The sequence below is a fragment of the Saccostrea echinata genome, unplaced genomic scaffold (assembly GCF_033153115.1).
Source record: "Saccostrea echinata isolate AGI-Se365-2 ecotype Australia unplaced genomic scaffold, CSIRO_AGI_Sech_v1 ptg000063l, whole genome shotgun sequence".
Lineage (NCBI taxonomy): Eukaryota > Metazoa > Mollusca > Bivalvia > Ostreida > Ostreidae > Saccostrea > Saccostrea echinata.
In genome coordinates this window covers 327,183-354,983 of record NW_026889812.1, presented here as the reverse complement: position 1 = coordinate 354,983, position 27,801 = coordinate 327,183, and the positions used below count along the sequence as shown (strand labels likewise).

Sequence of the window (27,801 nt, the reverse complement as noted above, 5' to 3'; positions counted from 1 at the left end):
CGATTTCCGTTTTTTCCAAAAATACTTTGTCCGAGTCATATCTCAGAAACGGTAAGAGATTTAGACACCAAACTTATATGAGTTATAGATCTTGAGGAGTAGGCAAATCCATATGGGTTAAGAGCGTCAACCGTCACTTCTGGTCGTCACAGGAAGTGAACATAGAAATCAAAATTTTCAACTTTTCTTTTTTGAATTTTTTTTTGCATCACACTGTTGCATCTTATTTGTAGTTTCGAAATATGTTGATCCCACCGTAAACAAAAAGGACAACTTCCGGCTATAAGCGAAAAACTGCACAATTTGACTATTTTACTTTCCCATAAATATTTGTTATAGATAACGTATTTGAACTGATTTTTAAATGTTATCAAGACTGCAAATGTCTAGAGTAACGTCAAATATCTTTGTAAAATTCAATTCCGGTCGCGCGTTTAAATGTCCGGAAAATGAGAACTTGTCCGAGTGAGATCTCAAAAACGGTAAGAGATTTAAACACCAAACTTATAGGAGTATTAGACCTTGAGGAGTAGACAAAACCATTTGGGTTAAAAGCGTCAGCCGTCACTTCCGGTCGTCACAGGAAGTGATCAAAGAAATAAAAAAAATAGCTTTTCTCTTTTGGAATAAGACTTGCATCATATAATTGTATCTTTTTCACCGTTACGATATGTGTTGGTCCTACCCGAAACAAAAAAACGACAACTTCCGGTAATAAGAGAAAAACTACATAATAGGGTTTTTTAAATTTTCCATATATATCGCTTAAAGATAAAGTTCTTTAAATGAATTTTATATATGTTATTGAGACTGCAGATTTCTAGAGTGACCTGAAATATCTTAGTAAAATTCATTTCCGGTCGCGTGTTTTCTTGTCCTCCAAATGAAAAGTTATTTCAGCGAGATCTCGGAAATGGCATGCGATTAAGACACCAAACTTATAGGAGTAATAAACCTTGGAGAGTAGGCAAGCCACATAGGGTTAAAGGAGTCAGCCGTCACTACCGGTCGTCACAGGAAGTGATCAAAGAAATCGAAAATTCTAACTTATCTTTTTAAAATTAAAACTTGCATCACTTTATTGCAACTCTTTTGCTGTTTTGAAATATGTTAGATTCCACCGTAAACAAAAAACTTTAAACTTCCGGTTTTAAGAGATAAACTACGTTATTTCGTGGTTTAAGTTTCTCATAAATATCACTTATAGGTAAGTATTTGAAATGTTTTTACATATACTGTAGATACTGCAAAAGTCAAGAGAAATTCAGAGATTTTTATTCAGTTCCCTTCCAGTCGTGTGTTTTCCTGTCCTCAAAATTAGAATTTGTTCTCACAGTTGTTCGGCAACAGTAAAAGACTGAAGTCTAAAACTTTCAGGACTTATAGTCACTCATCAGTTCATTTGCATCGTGTAAAAATTGTGTGTCGTCATTACTTCCATTCGTGACAGGAAACGAAGCAAAAAAGTAATTTTTTAAGTTATTTTGTTTCTACATAAGTTTAAGGCTAATACCGACGTTGGAAAAGACATGTTCACGAAAACTGGAAGTAGTATAACGGAAGACCTTCTCATTACTAGTAATGAGGTTCTAGTTTTTTTTATTGTTTTATTTAATTATGTTGTAAGGTTTTGCCATGGTTTAATGCTAAAAAATATATTCTTTGAATTCTTTTTTAATTGCTACTCTTCCTACAGTTTTGGCTTGATTCGACTTTTAACAAAAATGTATCTATCTTAAGTACACAGCAGTAGAACTTGGAGACTTCTCATGAATTATAATTGATGATTGGAAAAGCTCTACCAACAAAGGATTGAAATATTGATTGTAACAGAATGAAGTCAACATTTTTCTTATTCCCAGTATTTAGAGCCATGGCATACTGTCTCATTATAAACTATCCTTGTACAAACCAATCTTTCTTTTGTTTTCATGCATTTATTTTCATCTGATTCAGTAAGATGTTTTACATTCACTATTCAAAAATGAAAAATTATGAAGTAAAGAGAGTATTTTTTGATAATATAAACAGAATAACATTATATTTTAAAACGTATTTACCCACAATTCATACACTGTTGTTTGCAAAACCTTTTACATGTTTACATATTATTATTTTCATCTTGTATCTCAGTCACAGAAACTTTTGACTACATTGAAGTATTTACATATATTTGATTTTCTTCACTTTTCCACTGTGATACTCAGCCACAAAGAGGTTGTCTCTGGTGTCCACACATAAAGCATATGGATAGGATAGATCGCAGTCACCAATTTTACGGAGGAACTTTCCGTCCTGATCTATGATGTGGATACAGTGGCTGTTGTGGTCTGCTGTAAGGATCTGACTTAGGCTGTCTGTTGTGATGTTGCATGGATAGAATTGTCCATCTTTAGTAGAGGGATCACCAGTGTATAAAAATCGGAGTTTTCCTTCCCGATTAACCACCACTACAGCTCTGGCTGCCCAGTCAGCCACACAGATATCCAGGTTTCTGTTTTCAGTGATGCATTTATGGTAATTAGATGAATAGAGAGGTTTGCCTTCACAATCAAACTGAATGGTTTGTTTCTCTGTAGAGCCAGAGTATCGGACAACCTTTGATTGTTTATCATCACTGTCCATGGTAACCAAGAGGTCACCAGGACAGGTACTACAGACAGAGGAAGGTTTCCAGCCCTGTAGTCTGACCATCTCTTGTATCTGTTCATTCTTCACTATATTTACAGTTCTTGTACCTTTATCAGTATAAACTAGATCCCCATTCCTTGTCACTGCTATGTCAGATGGTACATTCCCTGACTTTGTTTTGATTGACATCAGTACTTTACCCTGGAGGTTAAAGAGTTTCATGATTTTGTCATTTCCACGTGTCCAGATTTCTTCATCACTGAGACAGGTGACACTGTATAAAGAATTATACCCAGTGTTTATGGTGGCGATGGGCTTTGGTTTATCAAGCAGTGGTTTCACTGGAGAACAGGATACAGCTTCTGGTGTCTTTATTGCGTAGCTGTGTTCTTCTCTTGTAATGGAGTTTCTTTTGTCAGAGTTTAAATCTAGTGTAATTTCTTCATATGCAGGATGGATTTGTTTCTGTTGTTCTTCCAAGTCTTTTTCTAACCCCTTTGTTTTAGAACTTGGTTCATCAAGCAGTGGTTTCACTGGAGAACAGGATACAGTTTCTGGTGTCTTTATTGCGTAGCTGTGTTCTTCTCTTGTAATGGAGTTTCTTTTGTCAGAGTTTAAATCTAGTGTAATTTCTTCATATGCAGGATGGATTTGTTTCTGTTGTTCTTCCAAGTCTTTTTCTAATCCCTTTGTTTTAGAACTTGGTTCATCAAGCAGTGGTTTCACAGGAGAACAGGATACAGCTTCTGGTGTCTTTATTGCGTAGCTGTGTTCTTCTCTTGTAATGGAGTTTCTTTTGTCAGAGTTTAAATCTAGTGTAATTTCTTCATATGCAGGATGGATTTGTTTCTGTTGTTCTTCCAAGTCTTTTTCTAATCCCTTTGTTTTGGAACTTGATTCATCAAGCAGTGGTTGCTCTGGATGACATGATACAGCTTCTGGTGTCTTTATTTTGTAGCTGTGTTCTTCTGTTGTAATGGAGACTAATTTGTCAGAGTTTAAATCTAGTGTAATTTCTTCATATGCAAGATGGATTTGTTTCTGTTGTTCTTCCAAGTCTTTTTCTAATCTCTTTGTTTTAGAACTTGGTTCATCAAGCAGTGGTTGCTCTGGATGACATGATACAGCTTCTGGTGTCTTTATTGCGTAGCCATGTTCTTCTGTTGTAATGGATATTGCTGACAGAGATCCAAACATTTGATGGAGTTGTTCTCTGTTTATCTGATGAGGAGAGAAATTTGGTAATGAAACATTGACTTTAGGAGGTAAACTTTTGAATTCCGCGTTCCTGGATTTGTATGCAGAGATTAGGGAGTAATCACTTGAGTCCACTATTTTCTTCAAATCAAGAATACTCTGTTTTACATCAGAAGTAATCTTTTTAATTTCTTTTTCATTTTTATTTAAAACAGGCTGGTGTTTATTTTTTATCTCATCAATTTCATCACTCTGATTTTTGACAATGACGTTAATTTCTTCGTGCAATTTTTCTCCTTGTTTTCTGACAGCTATTGTCAGTTTCTCAAAATGTTTATCAAAGTTTTCTTTTTCAGAGTTTAAATCCAATGTTATTTTTTCATATGCAGGATATATTTGTTTCTCTAGTTCTTCCAAGTCTTTTTCTAAATCTTTTTTCCTAAAACTAGAAATTTTCACAACATCTGTAAGTTTATGCCCATGATGTTTATCAGAGGAGACGCAGGTAGAACAGACAGGAATGTCACATTTCTCACAGTATAGTTCACAGTGTTTCTGGGTGTGATTTTGACATTTTGGGTAGTTAGGAGTAGAAGTTCTGTGTTTGTATGGTACTACATTGTGTCTTTGGGATGAATCAGAGAGATGCTCCCCTACACAGGCCTTACACAGGTTAATCTGACAAAGTTCACAGTGACTCTGTAATGCAGCACTTTCACACAGGTCACAAAGGAGGAGAACTTGAGCTCTGTCTAGGGGTTTCATAATAGTCTTCTTCTCACACGATTAAGTCTAGTTGATACTATGAAAAAATAAAAATTGTTAAGTATATATCCTTTGTTGAGGTTTGTTTATTCGTTATGTCTTGTGCAAACTAAAATAAAAATATTAATAAGTAGGTAAAATAGAAATATTTTGTAGCATGGAAATATATATAACCGTGGGAATAAGTGCTTGACATGTCAAAAATGTTATCAATGATGAAAATCATTGAAAGAAAGTACATGATATTGTGAAGAAAATTACACAAGGAGAATAGTTCGTAATTTCTGAAATAGCTGGCCAGTTTTAAATAAAGGTAAATTCTATCTTGGGTTTGTGTTTACAGACTAAAACTGTTGTAGTCATCTTGGAAATTATAATTCTCTCAAAGAATATGTTTAGTAAGATCAGAGTTTTAAATTTGGAAATTTACAAGATGATTATACCTGTGATTCATCTATATTTAACCATGATAAGGGTGAAGTACTTACCAGGTATCATCTTGTACCTGGTCGCTACAAAACTATATAACAAATTTACCCCACAAATGACATAATTATATTTCAGGTGTCTATGGTTTGTAATTTTTTTTCTCCCTGCTATGTTTCATAACTCATACACAGTGCTTATTATGACGTCATGTTGTGTTATATGTAGTATTGTTTTGTTTGTGTTTTGTGCAGTAATAACTTACAGACAATTTTTAAAGTATTTTAGTATGGGGAGAAAAGGGTTTTCTAATTTGTGCTCATTACTGGCGTTGCTTAACTTTGTATTTATCAACAGACACCCACCAAGCATCTTGTCTAATAACATGTAAAAAAAAAAAACTAAGGAACTTGAGTTGTTCTAAGTGTAACAAAAGATTAGATAACTGAATTGACAGCAAGCGTTTATTGATTTTTTAGTGACCATATATAAGTATTACATCACTTCACGTGACAAACTTCAACAAGTCTTAAGCCAGAATTTCATCAAAAAATCATCGGAGGTGGGGTAATTAATACAAATGTGATATCAAAACCCCATGCTGAAATCAACACTGTCTGTTATATACATGTGCAGTATAATAATGCATAATTATATTGCTCCTTATTTTAGAAGGATTTCCACCTTTATAAAAAATGTATTTAATTCAGGTAGAAAAAAATGAGTTGCTTAAAAAGTGTGATATATCAAAATTAGAAAATATATATATCTTGCCTGTAAAATCACTATCGTCTCCTGAATGCTGTCTGACAATCTACTTCTTGGCGTTGGCCTGTTGCCAGGTCATATGATTTTAATCCAGGTCATATGATTTGAATACCTGTCAATATGTAGGCCTTTCAGATAATTTTTTTTTCAATTTACTCTTTTGTTATTTAAAAAAAAAAGACATATAAATTTATACGTCCATGGAAGTCTCAAAATAGAGGATATTATAGATGTATTGATCTAATTATTAAAAAATCATGAATTAATTTTTTGCAATGTGTTTAAAAGATAACTCAAGTATAATATATGTATATATATATATATATATATATATATATATATATATATATATATATATATATATATATATATATATATATATATATATATATATATATATATATATATATCTTTTTATCTTGAATTTTATCATCATATCCAGAAATCTGATTAAAAATTGCAATTGCTTAAATAAATACATGTTGATGTTTTCAGCTCTATTGGCCAAGGACCAGAGTAATAGAATATAGTATAATAAAAAACAAACCATAAATTATCTTAATCAAAAGAGTTGCTGGTTGTCTAAAATAAATTTGAGTGATTTTCTTGCTTCACTAACACTTAGGATTGTTATACGTCTGTCTTAAGACGGGACATATTTTGTCCGTCCGTCCGTCTGTTAGCTTTTCTCGTGTCCGGCTCATAACTTTAATGTTGTTAGGACTAGAGTTTTCAAACTTTGTCAGCTGATACTTCTTGGGTAGAAGGTGTGTCGCATATTAAAAACAGGTCGCCTTGGCCTTTATATAAGATGTTATGGCCAAATATGGAAAAAAAACCTGTCTGACTCATAACTAGAAAACTATTACACCTAAAATCATTTTGGAATCAACTTGGCCAATCAATGCGTCTTTGGTAGAAGGTGTGTTGCACCCTGCTCGAAGGTCACTGCGACCTTTAATTGAAGTGAAATATGAAAAAAAAAACTATGTCTTTTAATTTTTAAATTACACAATCCCAAAAAATGTAAGGGTATTACAGTATCCTTGTTTATAAAATGTTAAATCAAGAAAATGCTTATTTTTTCATTATATACTTTCTATAATCTATAACAAATGTAATGTTATAAGAGAAATTTCACCTCTCCCATGGGTGTAATTATCAAGAACTGGTCAAGGAGAAAATTGATAACAGAAATTTGCATGTCAAATTAGAGATAAATTAGTGAGTTTAGTGTGAGGAGCTAACTGCTAAAGCATCTCTGATCAAGCAGATTTTATCTCTACCTCTTGGGAATTGGGCAAACGAATCAGCCTCTTTATTGCATGTGTTAGATTAAAAAATTCTTGTTGGCTAGCCTAACTTTCAAAATAAATTTTGGCGTAAAGTAACTAAAACTTATTTAAATATTTTATAATATAATTAAAAATAATTATATCCCAATGGGGGAAGCTGTATAGGGGAATCTGCATATCCATCTGTCCATATGAATTGCAGCTTAAAACCAGTCATTAAATCTGAAAAAAATGAAATTCTTAAGTATTTATGTTTTATGATAGATAGTCCCTACAAATCTAAGAGTCACGCAGTAACCTTATTAAAATGTTGCATCAAGATCATACAATTTTTGTTCATTTTATAAATCTTTGTAACAAATTAAAAAAAATTGTTTTCAACAGAATGACATAAATATGCATTTAATATTGTAACACAAACTACAAAGCAGATAGCGCAGATCCATTCATCCCTTGGGAGTAATGAGTGGACATGCGTCCAGTTCAATGTAGGAAGGCTAACTGTCTTAGTCATTTTCTGATCAAGCAGCTCTTATCTGTATCCTTTTGTAATTAGGCAAAAGAATTAATCAAAGATTAATTAATGAGTTCAATGTAGGAAAGCTAGCTGTCGCAATCATTTCTGTTAGAGCGTCTCTGATCAAGCAGCTTTTATCTGTATCCTTTTGGAATTAGGCAAAATAATTTGCTGGTCTCTCTCTTAATTGTAATTTATAGCAAATTATTTCACTTGATGGCCATTTGCAAAATTAATTTTGTATAGATTAAGTTGTTAAGACTAATTTGATATTTTATTAAATGATGTTTTTATTCAATTTATTTTTGGTGAAAATATCAACAAACTAATTCAGAGCATCATGTCTCATAAATATGTAAGATGGTTGCATTCCACCAAGTTTTACAATCAAATAAAAAACAATATAATGATTAATATTATGATGTTTTATTAGGCTGTACTAGCTTAGCTAAATTGCAATTAAATTTCAAATAAATTTTGAACACCTCTAGATCTATAAAAATACCTTGAGTAACTTAATACCTTTTCTGAAAAACCCAGCGGGGGGTTATAGTCCCATTAGAACAGTTTTAGTTTGATAACTTTTCCTGCTCTGATAACGCGTAAAGTTTTGAGTGTATGATAATGATGATTAAGTAATAAATTTTGTAATTCTATTCTAAAATATTTCGCAAAAAAGGAATCTTTTTCCCCCCATTTTAATATGTCCGAGTCGTATGATTTATTTGACGAAACTTCGGGGCGAGTCAAGTCAAGTCTTTCTATTGACGTTAAATAAGCGCACCACTGCATGGAACCACTGGCTTGGTGATGTGGAAGTCCTCCAGTTTTGTGTGAGGTTTGGCCCTCCATTCACAATTTACCAATTTCCTCAAATGAAAAGTTTCTTGCTTCTTAATTTTTTTTTTTTATTTATTCTAACTGTTACTGTTTGATGGAAAGCATGAACAGACAATGACAGAAGGAACCGATACAATCTAATTCAGAGAATTTGTGTCTCCCGCTTAGGGAAAAAAGAAGAGGATACACAAATCAGGAGGGGGGTCACACTCCTCCTGGATTTGTAGAATTATTAATTGAAGCAAATGAAAAATGCCAATATGGATAAAAAGATTTGATTGCTTATTCTTTAAAATGTGTATAGAAGATTCTTTTTAATGTAAAGAATATCTATCACACTGTAATAATGACATTATGAGTTTGTACACGCCAGACGTCATAACTTTTTCATTTAACATGTCGAAGAGTATCATTTGGTAAATCAATAAAAAAAAAAAAAACAACAACAACAACAAACAAAAAAAGGCATAAAAAATAGGATCGTCCAGGACTTGAACCCGGGCCTATGGCTTGCTAAGCAAGCATCATACCCCTTGACCACGGAGGCACTTGCTTTTTCTGCAATTTAAATGCAAACATTAGGTCACATATAATGTTTATATTCACGTTCGATACTGTCAAAATTTTACACAATACATGATGTCTAATTGAGCCTTTACTAAACAGTTCTAATAGATGTAATTAGAATATAAAGTCCGCCGAAAACCTGTACTATACATAATAACTCTCCACATGCCCCTGTGCTAAAAATAGTGCCAAGCGACTTTTAATACAATAAATTAAAAAAAAAACGGGGCGGGACACTTTGAGAGGGTTGAGAGAGGCCCTTGGGAGTTATGGTATAAAATTTCATTGCAAAAGCTCAAAAGCTTCTTGAGATATAGCCCGGAAACGAAAGTGTTACACACAGGCGAAATTTATGAATTTACGACTTTGAAATTCGACCTTTTGACCTCAAAATCAATAGGGGTCTTTCTTGGGCCACAGGAAGTTGTTATGTAAAATTGTATTGCCATTTCATTGCGAAAGCTCAAAGGGTTCTCGAGACATCGCGCGGAAACGAAAGTGTTAAAGACAGACAGAAATACAGACGGTCTTTCAGTGAAAGCGGGAGACAAAATTTCAACAGAAGTTCATATACTCGTACAGCTGCAGAGAAAAGGAGTTTTAATCATAGAATAATTCCTCGTTTTTATTTATTCTAATTTCTTGCTCGATTCAAATTCAATTTCGTAAAAACGCAACCTGTTTTTCCGCCTTATACAGTAAATGACAAGGAATACACATACACAAAATAGAAAAAAAAAAGAAACGACGAAAATCATGCTGAAAGAGAAAGTAAAATGTTCATGTAGATCAATTTAAACTTAGATTATTTCATTATCAAGTCAGCGTTCTAAACATTCATACAAAAAAAAAAAGAAAAAGGGTCGCACTTATGTCTGTGAATTGACAATTTGATTTTCAAAAATGTATAGAAAAACAAGGTATTCAGGAAAATTTGATTGCAAGTACATGTATACTGGATGCCGATGTGATAATTTTCAAAATAGGGCTTAACGAAATAACTGCAAATGGATACAAAATAATAGACGTCTTAGGACTGGTCAATGTTGGCGTTTTCACTAGATTGAACTGGTATATTGAAAGTTTTAATCTGTCAACAGTTTAAAAATCATATTGATATGTTTATAATTATACTTGTTTGTTTGTTTATCATACGGATAAAACAAAAAAAACCCATCTTAATCAATCTACGTTAGTTTTTTAATACACCTTTCCCCCTTCTCTCAATGTCCAAGTGCACGTTTGAAATCATTGTAGCTTTGATGCTTTCATTAGTCCTTCACTTAGAATCTCTCTAATCATTAGCAATATTATAGATAACATGGAAAAGTATACAAACCGATGATTGTTTACGAGGGTCGACATAAGGTTTCGTTATTTTTCTTTTTTTTTTTTTTTTTTTTTTTTTTTTTTGTCAATATAATCACACTCTTTTTTTTTTATAAGCAAATACTTTTGCACCAAAAAATGGTGATAATGATTCGAATTAATACTTAAATGTACAAGAGTTGAAAATGAAAACACAAAACACACCATGTGCAAATATAGAGGAGGGGAGGGTTCAGGGAGTTTGACCCTCTTTTTGTCCCCCGCTTTCACCGAATTGTTGTTTCCCGCTTTCACTGAAAGTGGGGGATATTAATTTGGGTCTGTCCGTGCGTCTGTCTGTATTTCTGTCTGTCTGTAACACTTTCGTTTCCGCGCGATATCTCAAGAACCCATTGAGCTTTGGCAATGAAATGTTGCATGGCAACTTCCTATGGACTAAAGAAGAACCCTATTTATTTCAAGGTCAAAGGTCAAGGTCAAGGTCATAAATTCACAAATTCTGTCTGTTTTAACACTTATGTTTCCACGCGATATCTCGAGAACCCTTTGTGCTTTCGCAATGAAATTTTACCTAACAACTCCCTGTGGCCTACGGAAGACCCCTATTGATGTTGAGGTCAAAAGGTCAAAGTTCAAGGTCGTAAATTCATACATTCCGTCTGTGTGTAACACTTTCGTTTCCGGGCGATATCTCGAGAAGCTTTTGAGCTTTTGCAATGAAATTTTATACCATAACTCCCTAGGGCCTCTCACGCCCCCCCCCCCTTTTTTTATTATTTATTGTATTAAAAGTCGCTTGGCACTATTTTTAGCACAGGGGCATGTGGAGAGTTATTACGTATAATACAGGTTGTTAGCGGACTTTGTATTCTTATAACATCTTTTAGAACTGTTTAGTTAAGGTTTAATTAGACACCATGTATTGTGTAAAATTTTCACAATATCGAACGTGAATATAACATTATATGTGACCTAATGTTTGCATTTCATTTGCTGTATAATCAAGTGCCTCCGTGGTCTTGGGGTATGACTCTCGCTTAGCATGTGGTAGGTGCCTGGTTCAAATCCCGGTCCATCCTTTTTTTTTTTTTTTTTTTTTTTTTTTTGATTTACTAAATGATAGTATTCAGCATGTGAAACTGAAATGTTATGACGTCTGGTGTGTACAAACTCATAACATCATTATTACAGTGTGATAAATGTTCTATACAAAAAGAATCTTCTATACACATATTAAAGGATAAGCAATCAAATCGTTTTATCCATATTGGCATTTTTTATTTGCTTCAATATACATATGTATACATTAAATAATTCTATAAATCCGGAGGTTGGTGTTTGACTCCCCCAACTGCGCATGCTCTTCTTTTTTCTCTAGGTGGGGGTCGCAATGAAATTTTGCATAGCAACTCCCTATGGCCTAAAGAAGAACCCTATTGATTTTAAGGTCAAAGGTAAAGGTCATAAATTCATAAAATTTATTTTAACACTTTCGTTTCATCGCGATATCTCGAGAATCCTCTGAGCTTTTGCAATGAAATTTTATATAACAACTTTCTGTGGCCTAAGAAAGACCCCTATTGATTTTGAGGTCAAAAATTCAAAATTCAAGGTTGTAAATTCATATATTCCGTCTGTGTGTAACTCTTTCGTTTCCGGGCGATATCTCAAGAAGCTTTTGAGTTTTTGCAATGAAATTTTATACCATAACTCCCTAGGCCACTCTCAATATGTTCCGTCCCTTTTTTTTTATTATTATTTATTGTATTAAAAGTCGCTTGACACTATCTTTAGCACATGGGCATGTCGAGAGTTATTACGTATAATACAGGTTGTCGACGGACTTTATATCCTTATTACATCTATTAGAACTTGTGTAAAATTTTGACAATATCGAACGTGAACATTAACATTATATGTGACCTAATGTAAGCATTTAATTTGCTGTATAATCAAGTGCCTCCGTGGTCTAAGGGGTATGACTCTCGCTTAGCATGTGGTAGGTGCCGGGTTCAAATCCTGTACGATCCTTTTTTATTTATTTATTAATTTTTTTTTCTGATTTACTTAATGATAGAATTCAACATGTGAAATGAAAAAGTTATGACGTCTGGCTTGTACACACTCCTAAAATCATTACTACAGTGTTTGCTTCAATATACATGTATACCTTTAATAATTCTACAAATCCGGGGGGGGGGGGGGGGTCCGACTCCCCTCCCTCCGAACTGCGCATGTTATTCTTTTTTCCCTATAAGCGTGGGACACAAATTCTCTGAATTAGCTTGTTTTTGAAAAAAAAAATCCCCCTTTTCATTTCCTACATTTTGTAGTTTTCTTTTCCGACATTAATAAAATAGCATTTTTCAGACAATAGAACTGGGGTTGAAGACTTTCCCTATTAAAAATCAAAATCTTTAAACAGTAAGTCATTAATATCCAAATAAGGTCATGTTTTGTTTTGCTTTTAAGGTCGTATTATGCTGTGGCGGGGCACTTTATTAAATAAGAGAATCACTGTTTGTACTTGTAGATGCAGCACAATAAGAATATCACTCTCTGTACTTGTATATGCAACACATTGTCCAGGATGAGGTCTGTATGAAGATCACGGCGCTGTTGCAGGAGGAACGCAATAACAATGCCACAGGGGGACGGATATCCACTGTCCAACAGCGGTCAGACAAGGAGAGCGCCTACCAGAAAAAAGCTGAACAATGTCTCATCGAGGAAAACTGATTCAAAGTTGTCATTGTAAGTAAGAGGGAAGGATTGATTGATTGATTGTTTGTTGTTTAACGTCCCTCTCGAGAATTTTTCACTCATATGGAGACGCCACCTTTACCGGTGGAGAGCTACAAATTTTGCCCTATGCTCGGCACTTTCGGACAGTGAGCAGTGAGGGATCTTTTTCGTGCCAGCACCTACTGCGACACGGGACCTCGGTTTATACGGTCTCATCCGAAGGACCGGTCTCCACGTCCCACAGTGGGATTCGAATCTGCGACGTAAGGATCAACTCCTTACTTCGCGACTCTAGAGCAGACGCTCTAACCACTGCGCCACGCGGGCGACTAAGAGGGAAGGAGAAAACGAACATTTCAACATAGGTCTAAATACTGTTGGTTTTGAAATTCTGCAAGAGCATGGAATGGACTTGTATTTCAGGGATGTCTACTTGTTTGATTTAGGATTGCAACGTTTAAGCAAAAGGTTTCTACTAATAAGAAAGACAAATAACCTATACTTATAATCTGTATATTTATAGTATTTTAAAATCTTTATTATTTTCAACAGTTCAAGAAAGAGTGTAAGTTGACCTTGGAACTCCTGGACACTGACCACGAGCAGTCTGATGATCCAATAGAAGTGGAGCATTTGTCTGAATATGTAAAGAAATATGTTTCCAAGGACGACACTGTTTCAGAGGACCTGAAAGAACACCTTACAAGCAAACCTATCTTTCTACCCAGGTAATTTGTCTTCTTATCTCAAGCTTAGGTTACTGAGTAAGAAATTTTTTAAAATTGTGTCTGCAACATTGAAACTGTGGATTCAGACAAGGTTGTTGGTGATGATGACTTCAAAGTTGGATTCAGATGTGAATATAATGTTCATAATGACTGGAAGGTGTAATGTGATCTAGTTTGTCTTGTCCAGGCAATTTGTCTTGTTGCCAAGTTAGTATATATATGTATCACTGATATTTTCATTCATTGAAGAGGCAAGTGGGGGTTAAGGTTGATGAAACCTGCTCAGTTATTTCCATGTCAAAATTATCAGCTCTGCCAAATGGCACATTTGTTGGAGTCTAGCTTTTATGTAACCTGAGAACTGTGTATTGGACACATAGGATCTTTAATATCTTAAATTTTGTGCTATAGGAATGTGAGACAGTGGAGACTTTACCAGAAGAATCAGAAATCTCGGTCAGACACGGAGATGGAGGAAATCACGGGGTCCCCAAAGCAATCCACGGAGGACATGGATATTCTGGACAACACAGAATGTAAATTTAATGTCAACTTATTCAAAATAGTGTAACGTTTTCGGGTATAGCTGTTGTTTTTGAATATTCTTTTACCCGCTTGATGGGCTACGTTACAAATATTGTTTGTGGGTCTCTTATTTCTGAAATTTACCCAATAAAGAAAGATTGCAAGTTTTCTATAAATTTATTAGAATTAAATTAAAATAATTAAACAATCATAAATTTATTATAATATGGGCAAATATAAACCCAATAATACTTAAGAACTTTGTTATGGGTATTTTACCCAATGAAACTTTTACCCAATGAAACTATACTCTGGGAAATTGATGGGGACCCAAAAGTACTGGGTATGAAATGGCATCAGACTTACCCAACCTTAAATGGGTAGCACAAAATGTAATAATGGGATGATTACCATTCTGATGGGCTCTTGTGGCTCCATACTAGGTGAGCAACTAAACACTACTGCCGTTTGGCCGTTTGTTCGTCTGTTTTATACCTTTCAGTTGGTAGGTGCGAATTATACCACGCGCAAAACGTACGGTACCGCACGGATTGGCGCCATGTTTGAGTTGCAGTACACAAAGTTTATGCTCGAACAAAAAGTAGTGATTAGGAGTAATTATAAGGTTGTGCATACATCATATGTTGAAATAAAGTCAAAGAATGATGCCTTGGTAACATTAAGGTGAGTCTGTTTCAGGATCTTCTCCGTTTATAGTACGGATGATTGTACACGGGTTCGTTTCATCGAGGAAATTCGGGATTGTATTATAAACGTATAGTAAATGATAAATATAAGTTAACATATAGACACTACAATATCATGGTATCATTCCCATGACATCTAAGACATATGAATAAAATAATTCATTTATATATTATTAAAGAACAGAAATAAGAGGCCACATGTGTAACACAGCCCTCCTTCTTTTGTAACATTCGTCCCGAATGTTGTGCAGGTAAGAACTCGCATAAAGTAATATGACTTGTTTCTATGGGATAATCTCCATTTAAAGAAAACACAGTCTTTTTTTTTTTTGAGTTCAACTACAACATTTTATGGGATAGCATACAATTAAAAACATTTTACAACAATAGAATAACTTTTAAACAATAACATTCAAGCAATAATAGTTATACATACAAAGAAAACATGGTAATATAGCATCTATAGATTCTAATATAAAAGCTTATACATTAAATCACATCATTCACTGAGTTTTTAGAATGTCCACATATTTGTAGGTCAATCACTGAAGTGGGGCAAACTTCAACAGTGGTTCCAAGTATTTTGCAAGGTTGTCTAGTTCATAGAAGGTACACTCTTGGTAAAGTTCCTTTATGGACTGTAAACTAGTGGGAAGGACAATGTCAGACACACGACATCCATTCCTAAGGAAATCCAGGATAATGAGAAAGTGTTTAGGATTCCGGTCAATGAAGAATGGTCCTGAAATCTTTGATGAGAGGGCGGCCAGTAGCGAAGAAGGATCCTCTTGTAGAGTAGATTTTGTGGTGGTGAATATAGTGCCTCCGACATTCAAAGTGATAATTTCATTCTGTCTAGCAATTATATCCTTGATTTTGAGTTCCTGTTTACTGGTAGGTTGGTATGGCACAGCCGTGGTTTCCGGAATTGTGTACTCCTGTGGTGGGTCGATAACGCCATCAGTGAGGATTGAAATTTGGTCTTGTTTTTTTGAAACAATAGTGTCTTTGTCATATGCTGAGTTATGGTTGGAGCTTGTGGACGAGGAGTCTGAATCTGAAGACAGTGAAAGGTCTTTGTCAAGGCTGGTTGAATATGGACTGACTTTAGTGGAAGTTGCTGAAGTTGTGATTAATGAAGTTGAAACTTTAGTTAGAGTTGAGCTGGTGAACGATGTGGAAGTGGAGGAACTTGAAGTAGTACTGGTTGGTTCTGTAACTGGGGGGCATGCATCACCAGCAGTGGAACAGAGGGAAATATCCATGAGGGACGGTAATTTAGGTAACGGTCTGTTGGGGGGTTGGCCATAATGCTTCCTCTTCTTGGGAACTAAAGGCTCTGTGAATTTCGCCTTTCTTTTAGAGGGGGCCAGGTTTGTGTTCCCAAGGTTGGATCTGGCAGGCCTCTGTACAGGTTGGCAGAACTTGGACCTGTTCCTTTGAAATGTTTGAAATTCCAGCGCCTCATCACCTGTGAACGTTCCAGTGGCTCTCTTTGTGATTTGGAAGGTATACCCAGAACAACCATGCTTCTGATCCGTTCTGGAAAAGATGAAGCCGCAAGAGGAACATTTGTGTCCAAATCCTGAATGAGTGGCGGTAATGTGTCTCTCACAGTGATTTGGTAGTGCAAATTCCTTATCGCAAATGGTGCATGCATATCTCTGGATCTGTAATTTAAAAGAAGGACTCAAACTAAGTAGATGTAAAAATGAATTGAGGAGGGGGTCAAAGATAATATGGGATCCAATCATCACTTAGGCAGTAAAAGGTGGGTTATCTCCCTTATATGGTTTTAATAAGTTGTGATGGACAATTTTGGGCTTATGTTTTAGAGTCTTTCTGATCTTATAAATAACATCATTCACTCTTTCCATGATAAGGTAAGGCCCTGTCCATGGTCTACATAACTTTTTACCATGTCTTTCATATTTTGGGGAGTAAAACCAAATGGCATCACCTTCTTGGTATAAGTGTTGGTGAACCTTTTTACTATATTCCCTAATCATATGTTTTGTTGATAATTGGATTTGGTTGCGGGCATGGTCATGAATAACTTCTAGTTTGTTTGCCAATTGATTTGCAAATTCAGATCCATATTTATGCTTATGTATTTCAGGGTCTGGAATGCCAAGCACTAGATCAACAGGTAGATGGATTGGTCTACCAAAGATCATTTCGTTTGGGCTAACTCCTGTAGATTCATGGATGGATGACCTGTATGCCATCATAAGTAAGGGTATGTATTCATCCCAATCTTGTTGGGTATTGTTAACAAAAGCAGAGAGCATATTCTCTATAGTGCGATTTGCTCTCTCAATCATGCCATCTGACTGTGGCCTATATGGGGTAGTACGGGTTTTTACTATACCGAGTATATCACAGATTTCTTGGAATAACCCTGACTCAAAGGATCTACCTTGGTCAGAATGAATTTCCATGGGTACACCAAATACTGAGATAACTCTTTCGATAAGTATTTTAGCTATAGTGTGGGCTTTTTGATTTTTGATGGGGAAAGCATCCACCCATTTAGTAAAATAGTCGCCCACTACAAGAAGGTAGGAATTCTTTTTCTTAGTAAGAGGAAGTGGACCCATAATATCTATGGCCAATCTTTCCATGGGTGCTCCCACTACATATTTTTGTAGGGGTGCTTTGGGTAATTTATAGGGGGGCTTTCTTGATTCACAAATATCACATTTTCTACAGAGGGTTTTAATATCTTCAGACATATGATGCCAGAAATATCGGTCTCTGATTTTAGACAGAGTTTTACGGACACCCAGATGGCCACCAGTAACACTATCATGTAACTGTTGGAAGACTAAGTTTTTCAGGGATTGGGGTAGGATTATTTGATATTTTGGTTGGACATCTTCCCAGATATGATAGAGTATACCATGTAAGAATTTTAGGGAATCATATCTAACCCAATAATATTTATGGGTTTCACTAAGATTTGATATTTCTTCCCACTTGGGTCTTTCATTGGATTTTACCCATTCTATAATGGTTTTGAGGATGGGGTCTTGACTTTGTGACTCTTTTATATTAATGATTTCTTGGGGATTGGGATTATGTTCAAGATGGATACTTTGGGTGGCATTTTGGGATCTGGTTGTCACAGTAGAACAAGAAAGAGAGTTGAATTCGGGCTCATATTTTTCTTCTGCTTTGTTACAGTGTTTGCAGTTATCAAGACAAGGTCTTCGGGAGAGGGCATCAGCATTGCTGTGAGATCTACCAGCTCTATGTTCTATTTTGAATTCATACTGGGACAGAAATTCAAACCAGCGGGCAATTTGGCCTTCAGGGTTTTTAAAGTTTAGGAGCCAGGTAAGTGAACCGTGGTCAGTCCTAACTTTGAAAGGTCTGCCATACAAATAATGGTGAAAATTTTTAATGGATTTTACTATAGCTAAAAGTTCTCTGCGAGTGACACAGTATCTTCTTTCAGTAGCACTGAATGCCTTACTGTAATAGCAGATAACTTTTTCTATACCATTTTGTTCTTGAGAAAGTACTGCGCCTAATCCACTATTGGAAGCGTCAGTATCAAGGATAAATAATCCTTCATTGTTAGGGTAGGACAGGATTGGGGAACTTGTTAGGGCTCTTTTGAGCTTGTCAAAAGCTTCCTGACAGTTTTCGTCCCAACGGAACTCTTGTTTTGATTCTGTAAGTTTATGGAGGGGCCTGGCAATATCTGCAAACTTGTAAACAAATTTCCTATAATAGGAACATAACCCAAGAAAACTTCTAATATCTTTAACTGATGATGGGGTTGGCCAATTTTGAACAGATCCAATTTTGGATGGGTCTGTGGAAATTCCTTCTTTATTCACAATGTGTCCCAGAAATGAAACTTGTTCCTGTAGTAGGCAGCACTTTTTGGGGTTCATTTTAAGATTTGCTGACCTTAACCTACCGAAAACTTGTTTCAAATTTGTGATATGTTCATCAAAGGTTTTAGAGAGTATGATAATATCATCTAAATAAACCATACATATTTTCCAGGACAAGTTGGAGAGGACTTTTTCCATCAGTCTTTCAAAAGTGGCGCCTGCATTACACAGACCAAAGGGCATATTTAGAAATTGCCAGTGACCCCCACCAGGTATGGAAAATGCTGTTTTGGGTTTGTCTTCAGGAGACATCTTAACTTGCCAATACCCGCTCTTCAGGTCAATGGTGGAAAACCATTTGGATCCTGCTAGGGCATCTAGGGTATTATCTATTCTGGGGATTGGGTAACTATCTTTGATTGTTACATCATTTAATTTTCTGTAATCTATACAGAATCTTATGGACCCGTCCTTTTTCTTAACTAGGACAATTGGGGAACTCCAAGGGCTATCAGAGGTTTCTATTACTCTCTTATTTAACATATCTTCAATTTCTTTTTCTACTTCACCCATTTTTGCTAAGGGTATTCTTCTTGGGGGTTGTTTAATGGGAGGAACATTTCCAGTATTAATTTTATGTTCAACCAGATCAGTTAGACCCATGTCAGAGGAGGAAAAAGAAAAACTATTTTGGTATTCAACAAGGAGATTTTCCAATTTTTGTTTTTGTTCATAAGTAATTTCTTTGGGGAGTTTCTCAACAATACATTGCAAGTGATCTGGAAATTGGGGGTTGAGCTCTGGGTTAAGAGTATTAAGGGTATGGGTGTTATCTGGGTCTTCCCATTTATCTAGTACTTTGTCAACACAGTTGACTGTGGCAATTTGGGTATTTTTGTAAAGTTTGATACTTTCATCTTTTAAATTCATGTAACGAACTGTGACCTCTCTGTCTACAGTTACAAGGGCTTGGGGAATCAACAATTCATATTTTTCAACAAAATTCTGGATGGGTTCTATTACTCCAACCTCATCCATCAATAAAGGGTTATCTACCTTTGCGGGAGCAACATATTCACAATGGGGAGGAATTTCAATATCCTCAGCAAGACTTATCTTGCTATAAGAAACATCTTCTATACAAGATTTACTAAAGCAGGGAATGTCTATACCCTGTACCTTTAGTTTCATCTTTTTCACATAAAGGTCACATGAATTTTGGGTCATAAAATCTAATCCCAATATGCATGGGTTTTGTATATCAGCCACAAGTACTTTATGGGTAACTTGAAAATTTCCAAGGGAAATTTTGATTGGGCATTCTCCCTTAACTGGGATTGCATTACCACTTGCGGATGTAAGTTTGATAGAAACTGGGGTAATTTGGAGCTTTTCAATAGAATCTAAATTTTCAAAGAATTGGGTACTGACAATAGTCACACTAGCTCCCGTATCTACTAGTATACTTGTTTGTATATTTCCAATTTTCCCAATAATATAAATTCCATCATTTCCCCCTTTTATATCTCCCACTAAAATTTCTTTGGGGGTAGGTGTATTACAAGAGATTTCTTTCTCAGGTTTTACTTCATTAAAATTCTCATTTTCAACATTGGATTTGGACTTTAGTGGGAGAGGTTGAGCCATATTTAATGGCGAGTGTTGGGGCCTGCCCCTTGAACCTGTCGACTTCCGACCCCCGAATTCGACGCTGGGTAGTTTCCCTGTCTTTGAGGTCGGAAAGGACTTTGTTTGGGGTTCTTGGGGTAATGGTTCCCACTGTTAGAATTTCTGTGGTTGGGTGAATCCTGGGGTCTGGGTCCATAATTTGTTGGTCTCTTGTTTGGATAGTTGGGTCTAGCTGGCTTATGGTAAGAGCCATTGTTTGATTGATGCACGTAGGGAGTTTGTGCGAAATTATGGGTAGGCATTGGACCATTTCTTATAAGGGCTTTGATTTCTCTGGTAAGGGATTGTAAGTCATCCCGTAAGTTTTGATTATCTTGCTTTAATGAAGAAATGGGGTCAGTTTCATTAATAGTATTGACAGTTTTATTTCTTTGGGCATCTGCCAATCTATAGGTTTCTAATCTAATGGCCAGTATCTCTGCTTCATTTAAATCTTTGGGTTTGGCTTCCCTTAACCTCAATCGCATTTCTGGGTCCGGTAGGGCATCAATAAATTGATCAAGTGCCAGAATGCTTATGATGGTTGGGTCAGCTGTTGGGTAGGCCTGGCGGGTTAGTTTCTTAATAGATTGGGCCAGTTCGGGTAAGGACTCATTTGGACCCCTAGTTTTGGTTTTGAGTTGTGCACGGAACATTTCCGATCTCTCAATAGAACCATACCTTCTGTTTAGGATTTTTACAAGGGAGTTAAAATCTCGCCTCTGATTTTCATTTAATTCACTCAGTAGGGCCCGGGCTCCACCCGTAAGGCTACTGGCAAGGTACAGAGATTTTGTTTTATAATCCCACCCATGTAAGTCAACTAAAATTTCAAATTGGGCGAGGTACTCGTCAAAGTCCTCGGAGCCATCAAATGTTTGGGGTTTTATTGTTACATGGGTTTTGGGTATAAATGGGGATGGCATTCTGTTTTCATTCCTGTTTATTTCAGGTAAGTGGGAATAATGGGTACCCGACATTGTGCTTGGGTTATATTCCCTTTGTCCATTCACTGAGTCTGAATGAATGCGGGGATGGAAATCATCATAAGAATTGACTGGGTGAATGGGTCTGGGTATAAAATTTGGAAAGTGATGATTGTCTCCCCTATCTTGTGTAGGACTCTTAATTTCTTTTTCCAAATTATCAACATGCTGTCTCAATTTTTGGTACTCATTTGTCATTCCCAACAATTGTTGGTTTACATTTTGCATAATAGACATGATATCATCTAATTGATTTTCATTCACAGGTTGGGCAATATCTGATGCCTTTGATGAGGATTGAGGATTGGGAATGGGTGTAGCAACCCTATCATCCTCCAAGTTGTTGGGTGAAGATGATCGAGATTTAAAAGTTACTTCAAAACTTTCTTCAGTTTCCATAGTGATTATTGGGTACAAAAATATATTGGGTCAATAAAAATGTATAAAAATATAAAAATCCTTTTGTTTTTATAATGGAAAAAATTTGGTAAACAGAAATAAGAAAATGGAAATCCCACTTCTGACACCAGTTGTAACGTTTTCGGGTATAGCTGTTGTTTTTGAATATTCTTTTACCCGCTTGATGGGCTACGTTACAAATATTGTTTGTGGGTCTCTTATTTCTGAAATTTACCCAATAAAGAAAGATTGCAAGTTTTCTATAAATTTATTAGAATTAAATTAAAATAATTAAACAATCATAAATTTATTATAATATGGGCAAATATAAACCCAATAATACTTAAGAACTTTGTTATGGGTATTTTACCCAATGAAACTTTTACCCAATGAAACTATACTCTGGGAAATTGATGGGGACCCAAAAGTACTGGGTATGAAATGGCATCAGACTTACCCAACCTTAAATGGGTAGCACAAAATGTAATAATGGGATGATTACCATTCTGATGGGCTCTTGTGGCTCCATACTAGGTGAGCAGCTAAACACTACTGCCGTTTGGCCGTTTGTTCGTCTGTTTTATACCTTTCAGTTGGTAGGTGCGAATTATACCACGCGCAAAACGTACGGTACCGCACGGATTGGCGCCATGTTTGAGTTGCAGTACACAAAGTTTATGCTCGAACAAAAAGTAGTGATTAGGAGTAATTATAAGGTTGTGCATACATCATATGTTGAAATAAAGTCAAAGAATGATGCCTTGGTAACATTAAGGTGAGTCTGTTTCAGGATCTTCTCCGTTTATAGTACGGATGATTGTACACGGGTTCGTTTCATCGAGGAAATTCGGGATTGTATTATAAACGTATAGTAAATGATAAATATAAGTTAACATATAGACACTACAATATCATGGTATCATTCCCATGACATCTAAGACATATGAATAAAATAATTCATTTATATATTATTAAAGAACAGAAATAAGAGGCCACATGTGTAACAATAGTGTACGTCGTCAACAGTGAGTACTATATGTACAAACGTACAGCACTCACCAAGGTAAGGGAGGTAAGTGTACAAAAGTAAAGAATAGTTTTAAATTCTGTATTGCTTGTCACCCTTAGAGTTAGTGAGCTACTGTAAAGCAGATATGTTTGTTGGGGATTTTCGTTTCGTTTATTTTTCGTTTATTTCGTAGTTAACAATTATCAACGGAATTAAATCCCACAGGAAATGTTTATATGGCTTTATGTTGAATAGGGTTACTTTCGAAACAACGAAATTTAATGCCAACGAAACCTTTTTAGATGACAAATTAACAAAATTTTATCCCCACAAAAATTAGTGCTTCTACAGTATTCTGATCTGTCTGCATTTTTCACCACTAAAATCTTAGTTGCAATTGACCTCTAATGATAGTTGACATCATTTTGTAATAACCATGATGTACAAAATATTTTGATAACTTTATTTCACACATTTTCAATCACTATATGTTTTTCAAAGATTTTATATTTGGTCATTACAGTCACACAACGGAGTGTCCCTAAAGCTCCATAACAAATTCACCACATGGATAAATCGCTGGCGGGAGGAAAATCTGACGGAGAATCAAAAGACGGCGTGCGAGGATTGGCTGATGGGACGCACCGAAGATCTGGTGGCATGTACCACCACGAAGGAATCTTGCAGTGCTGAGGATGCCACACCATACTTCACCTTTAACAAATACAAGGTGGAGTATGAATACGAGACCAAAAATGAGGCAGGGGAACCAGTTGAGCCAGTCAAAGAGGCCACTAGTTAAGGAGGTTACCAATGAATCTATTGATAACAACTTAACTTTCAGAAAGTACTTGCTTAATATTATCTAAAGATAATTATAAGAAGAAACTAGACTAATGCATTTAAAGAAAGTAGATTGGATGCATTTAAACAAATCTCTTTCTACACACGTTGTATGATGTATTTAAAGGGGTAATGCATTCAACTAATTGTCATTATTTATATAGGTTGACACTTTCAAACAATAATGAATTTCATTTCTTAAAGATTGCATGTCATTTGGTCATGGGAATTTTTAGAATTCATTTACACCTGCCTGTTTATTTTATGCCAACATGCAGGTAATTGCCCTGGTAAAAAAAATCTGATTGATTACGTGTAAATGTACCTGAAACAATGCAAGACATTTAATATATGATCTTACAAATGAAGTTGTAAATAAGATTTTCAGTGTATATATTTCTGTGTTAAATGAAAGAATCCTGCAGGTATATGTATTTTTTTTTAAATTCAGGAATGTAAATTGATTACCTAGAGAAATACCCAATACTTTAATAAAGTTTGTTTGTAATTGTGATCATAAGAGTACTGAGTTATACTTCAAGTTTGTTGTATATGTTTATTACGATACATCTATGAGGCCATCATGTATCATACGCTCCATGTTTTGGAGTTTAAGTTAAAAATATCTAAATCTCCTAAAGTGCATGCAGTCTGATTATACTGTCATCATCTGTTACAGTGACACAGTGTTACAAATTTGATTACATTTAATAATGTAACATTTTATATTTCGAAGTCAGCATTTCCTCTGACTTTGCATATTGCATAGACACATTGTATATTTATTCATGTTACATGTGTGTGATCATATTTTGATAAGATTTTCTATATGCAAAATCAAAGTTTTATTTCTGCCCACATATTTAAGAGATATGTATGAAGCATTAAATCGGAGTTCTATTCACGACTGCAAAAAATGTATAATTCATCTTTTAAAATTCAAAACAGGTAAAATTTGTCTCCATAAAGGTGTGCTTATATGATACGCAAATTTTTATTTTCACTGTTAACTATTTTTAATCTTTTTTTCACATGGTTTCTGTAAAGTTAAATCTTCAATTTGTGAATATAGACATCATGACAGTTACGTTATTACATGTAAAGCTTGGGACTTTAATTATATGACTGGGATATGCAAATACCTCTTATTATTGTAAAAGTATTGCTTATAAATAGTCATAAACCTCAGAATTACAATGTAGAATGTAAGAAATGCAACTTGTTAGACTGTAGCATTACATTTTTGTAACATATTGCAATGTAATATGTGTGTCATTGAATTAATTTTCCATACTAGTCAAAACAGATTGTAAAAGTTAATGTTATTATATGCACGTATTACATTTTATTATAAATTACATTGTAATACTTTTGTACATGAATTTCTCTTTTGGTCAAACTGATGCTGCCTTCTCATCTATTTTAACAAGATCATCTACTTTCACTTTGTGTATGTTTAATGTAGAAAAAAGTGTTTTAAAAGTAATAAGTCCAAAATTGTTGTCTTCTTATGTACTTTTACTTTCAGCCATTGTTTGAAAATAGCTGTTATTTCATATATGTTCCCCAAATAAAGATTGAGAACATATTTTTGTTAATTTTCTTTAGGGTTAACAGGCATGTTACATAAATCTGCAGAACAAAGGTCATTTTACGCACACATGATGATTGGTATGACTGAAACAGCATTTACTTTCATTTTTTGGATGATATGCTTTGAACATAAATATATTGACTTAATTATTGGTGTAACTTAGGTGATGTGAGTGAATTAGGAAAAAACAGCACTAGGATGCACGTGCGCTTCACTCTGATTGACTGACAGAAAAATCTCTATAACTTCCTTGTTTTTTATTTATACTAAATGCAACGAAATTTAAAGTATGGTATATATTATGAAATTTTACAAATGTTATGTCGGAGAATTCTTGAAATTTTGCGCATGTTCATGTGCTGCAATTTGATTGATTGAAACTTATAATGTCTTTGACTTTTTAAATTTAAAAAAAGGGACAAAATTTAGAACGTAGATCTATAAGTGTAGTGTGTCCTTATCAAACCTGAATACAAAGACATGCAGGCATGTGTGCTGAATTTTGATATCTCGCTTGTTTTCAATGAAAGCCTTTCATATCTTCAAAGTGTAGCTAAATATTATGGGATACTAAAAGAATATATATGTAAAAAAAACTATAAAACATGTGCAAGCACATGCACTGAAGTTTATTTGGCTAATGCCTGTACGGCTATATTTGATTAATTATCCACTAAAAAAAAGTCTAGAAAATAAAGTGTGCATCTATAATACAAAATATTTCCTAATTTAATGAAGCTTGGTTATATGGCACCATAATGGAGTGGGGGAGCCGTTTGGAAAACATCTTGTCTAAAGAGGGACGTTCATACATACCTGGTCTATATACTGCCAGACCATACCAGATTAAGAATGGAATCTTTGCGGTAGTAGACTTGTAACATAGACAATGTAAACCGATACGTCTCCGAGATGTTATGTGACATTAAAATCGTCTCCCTTGGTTGTTAGCCAATACCAGAGGCAAAATGCTCTCAGGTGGTCAAGCTGTTCCAGAACCAGGAAGAACTATTGGCCAAGTTCGGACAATTCCTACCAGATGCCAATGGTTCATTTTTGGGGGATATATAAGTACTGGGGAAATATGATATCTTAATAATGACTATGTGTACCGTCACACGCCTTCGTATTTGATTTCCTGCTGTGGTCTTGCTTTGCCAGTACAGAAGATTGTAGATCTGTATGTTCGACAAATGCACTGAGTCTACCTAATATAGTAGATAATAAATCGTTTGAAGTATAGGTATTATGGCTGTAGAAACCCGGGGCACGTTGGGGGCGACGCCAATAATTTTGCCGATATATAGAATACTGTAGAATACTTCGCTACTATATGCTTTTGCCCCCTCAATAATAAAGTCTTATGACCTTTTTTTCTCTTTGTATTGAGACCCCCCAACTGAAATTGCTTCCTACGGGCCTGGGTATTTAAATTATGTATTCAAGGCATAATCTGAGATAGAGAGCTTCAGAATGGTAGGACATTAAGATCTATGTCTGTCATTTAATATGTGAACCTTGCGTCGGACTTCAAGAGCAGAAGATTATAATTATCAGATATAATGACAGCTAACTGATTGAGTACTGCCAAAGATGTTTTGTTAAGGACTGAAACCAAAGTCCATCAGATTAGTAAATTACTGCACTCAATCTGTTGATTGAGAAACATGATGCCACAGTGTTATATAATTTTCTCGAAAGCTTCCACTATAGTGTCATCTTTCGAAGCTCCCTCAATATGCCTAACCAGTTAACCCTCCACAACAGCTGGATCCAATGGGGGTCAAGAGGACTGAACATCCAGCCCACGAATGAAGAGGGAGAGTGAAAATGATTTAATTTTCATTACCAGGGCAATTGTTATAATAAAATCATTTATTTACAACCTAGTTTTACTTTCATACAGAATCCAACGCGGTCAATAATTCAACTTTCCTTGACATGTGAACTTGTAAATGCGCAAAGTACGTGCTGTATAGTATCGTATGACTTAAAAAAAGAAACAAATGTGAAATCAAATCAAATAATAAATTTTCTTGTGCTAATGTTTTATATTATATTTATTCAATTCTAATTATTTGACAAGGTCTATATATATTCATTTACTCATGTACAACACTAACCACCCCCACCCAATCTCTTTGTACTTTTTCTTCTCTCTCCCTCCAACCCTTGTATGTGGTTTTCTTTATGTAATGAAAATCTTGAAATATTCGCTGAATTTTTAAAAACACTCGCAGATGGTTTAATAAAACTCTAACGAGAAATATAGTATATACATATGAAGTCTAAACATTTACTTGTATTAAATTTCTTTTTTTTAAAGTTTAATAAGTTGAAGTATTCATATAAGATGTCTAGAGAATAAGGATACCCCCGATTCCCTTATGAACCTAACTTTTTTGTGAATTTGC

General features: G+C 35.0%; 1 protein-coding gene and 1 pseudogene across 1 annotated transcript; one reads left to right on the top strand and one right to left on the bottom strand.

The window, feature by feature from the left end:
- Nucleotides 1-2,129: 2,129 nt before the first annotated feature.
- Nucleotides 2,130-27,801, bottom strand: part of LOC133175602 (uncharacterized) — a 30,127-nt pseudogene continuing 4,455 nt past the window's right edge.
- LOC133175606 (paired amphipathic helix protein Sin3a-like) lies at nucleotides 22,953-23,813 on the top strand. The gene is made up of 2 exons (XM_061310718.1): nucleotides 22,953-23,013; nucleotides 23,474-23,813. Exons 1-2 carry the CDS (start codon nucleotides 22,978-22,980, stop codon nucleotides 23,750-23,752), a joined length of 315 nt encoding a protein of 104 aa, XP_061166702.1. The 5' UTR covers nucleotides 22,953-22,977; the 3' UTR covers nucleotides 23,753-23,813.

What these genes read in the sequence shown, in the direction of transcription:
- LOC133175606 (XM_061310718.1), top strand. Translation starts at nt 22,978, where the DNA reads ATGTACAAACGTACAGCACTCACCAAGGTAAGGGAG. An exon ending in CACTCACCAAGGTAAGGGAG is followed by an intron (nt 23,014 to 23,473) that starts GTAAGTGTACAA and finishes TGGTCATTACAG; the next exon opens with TCACACAACGGAGTGTCCCT.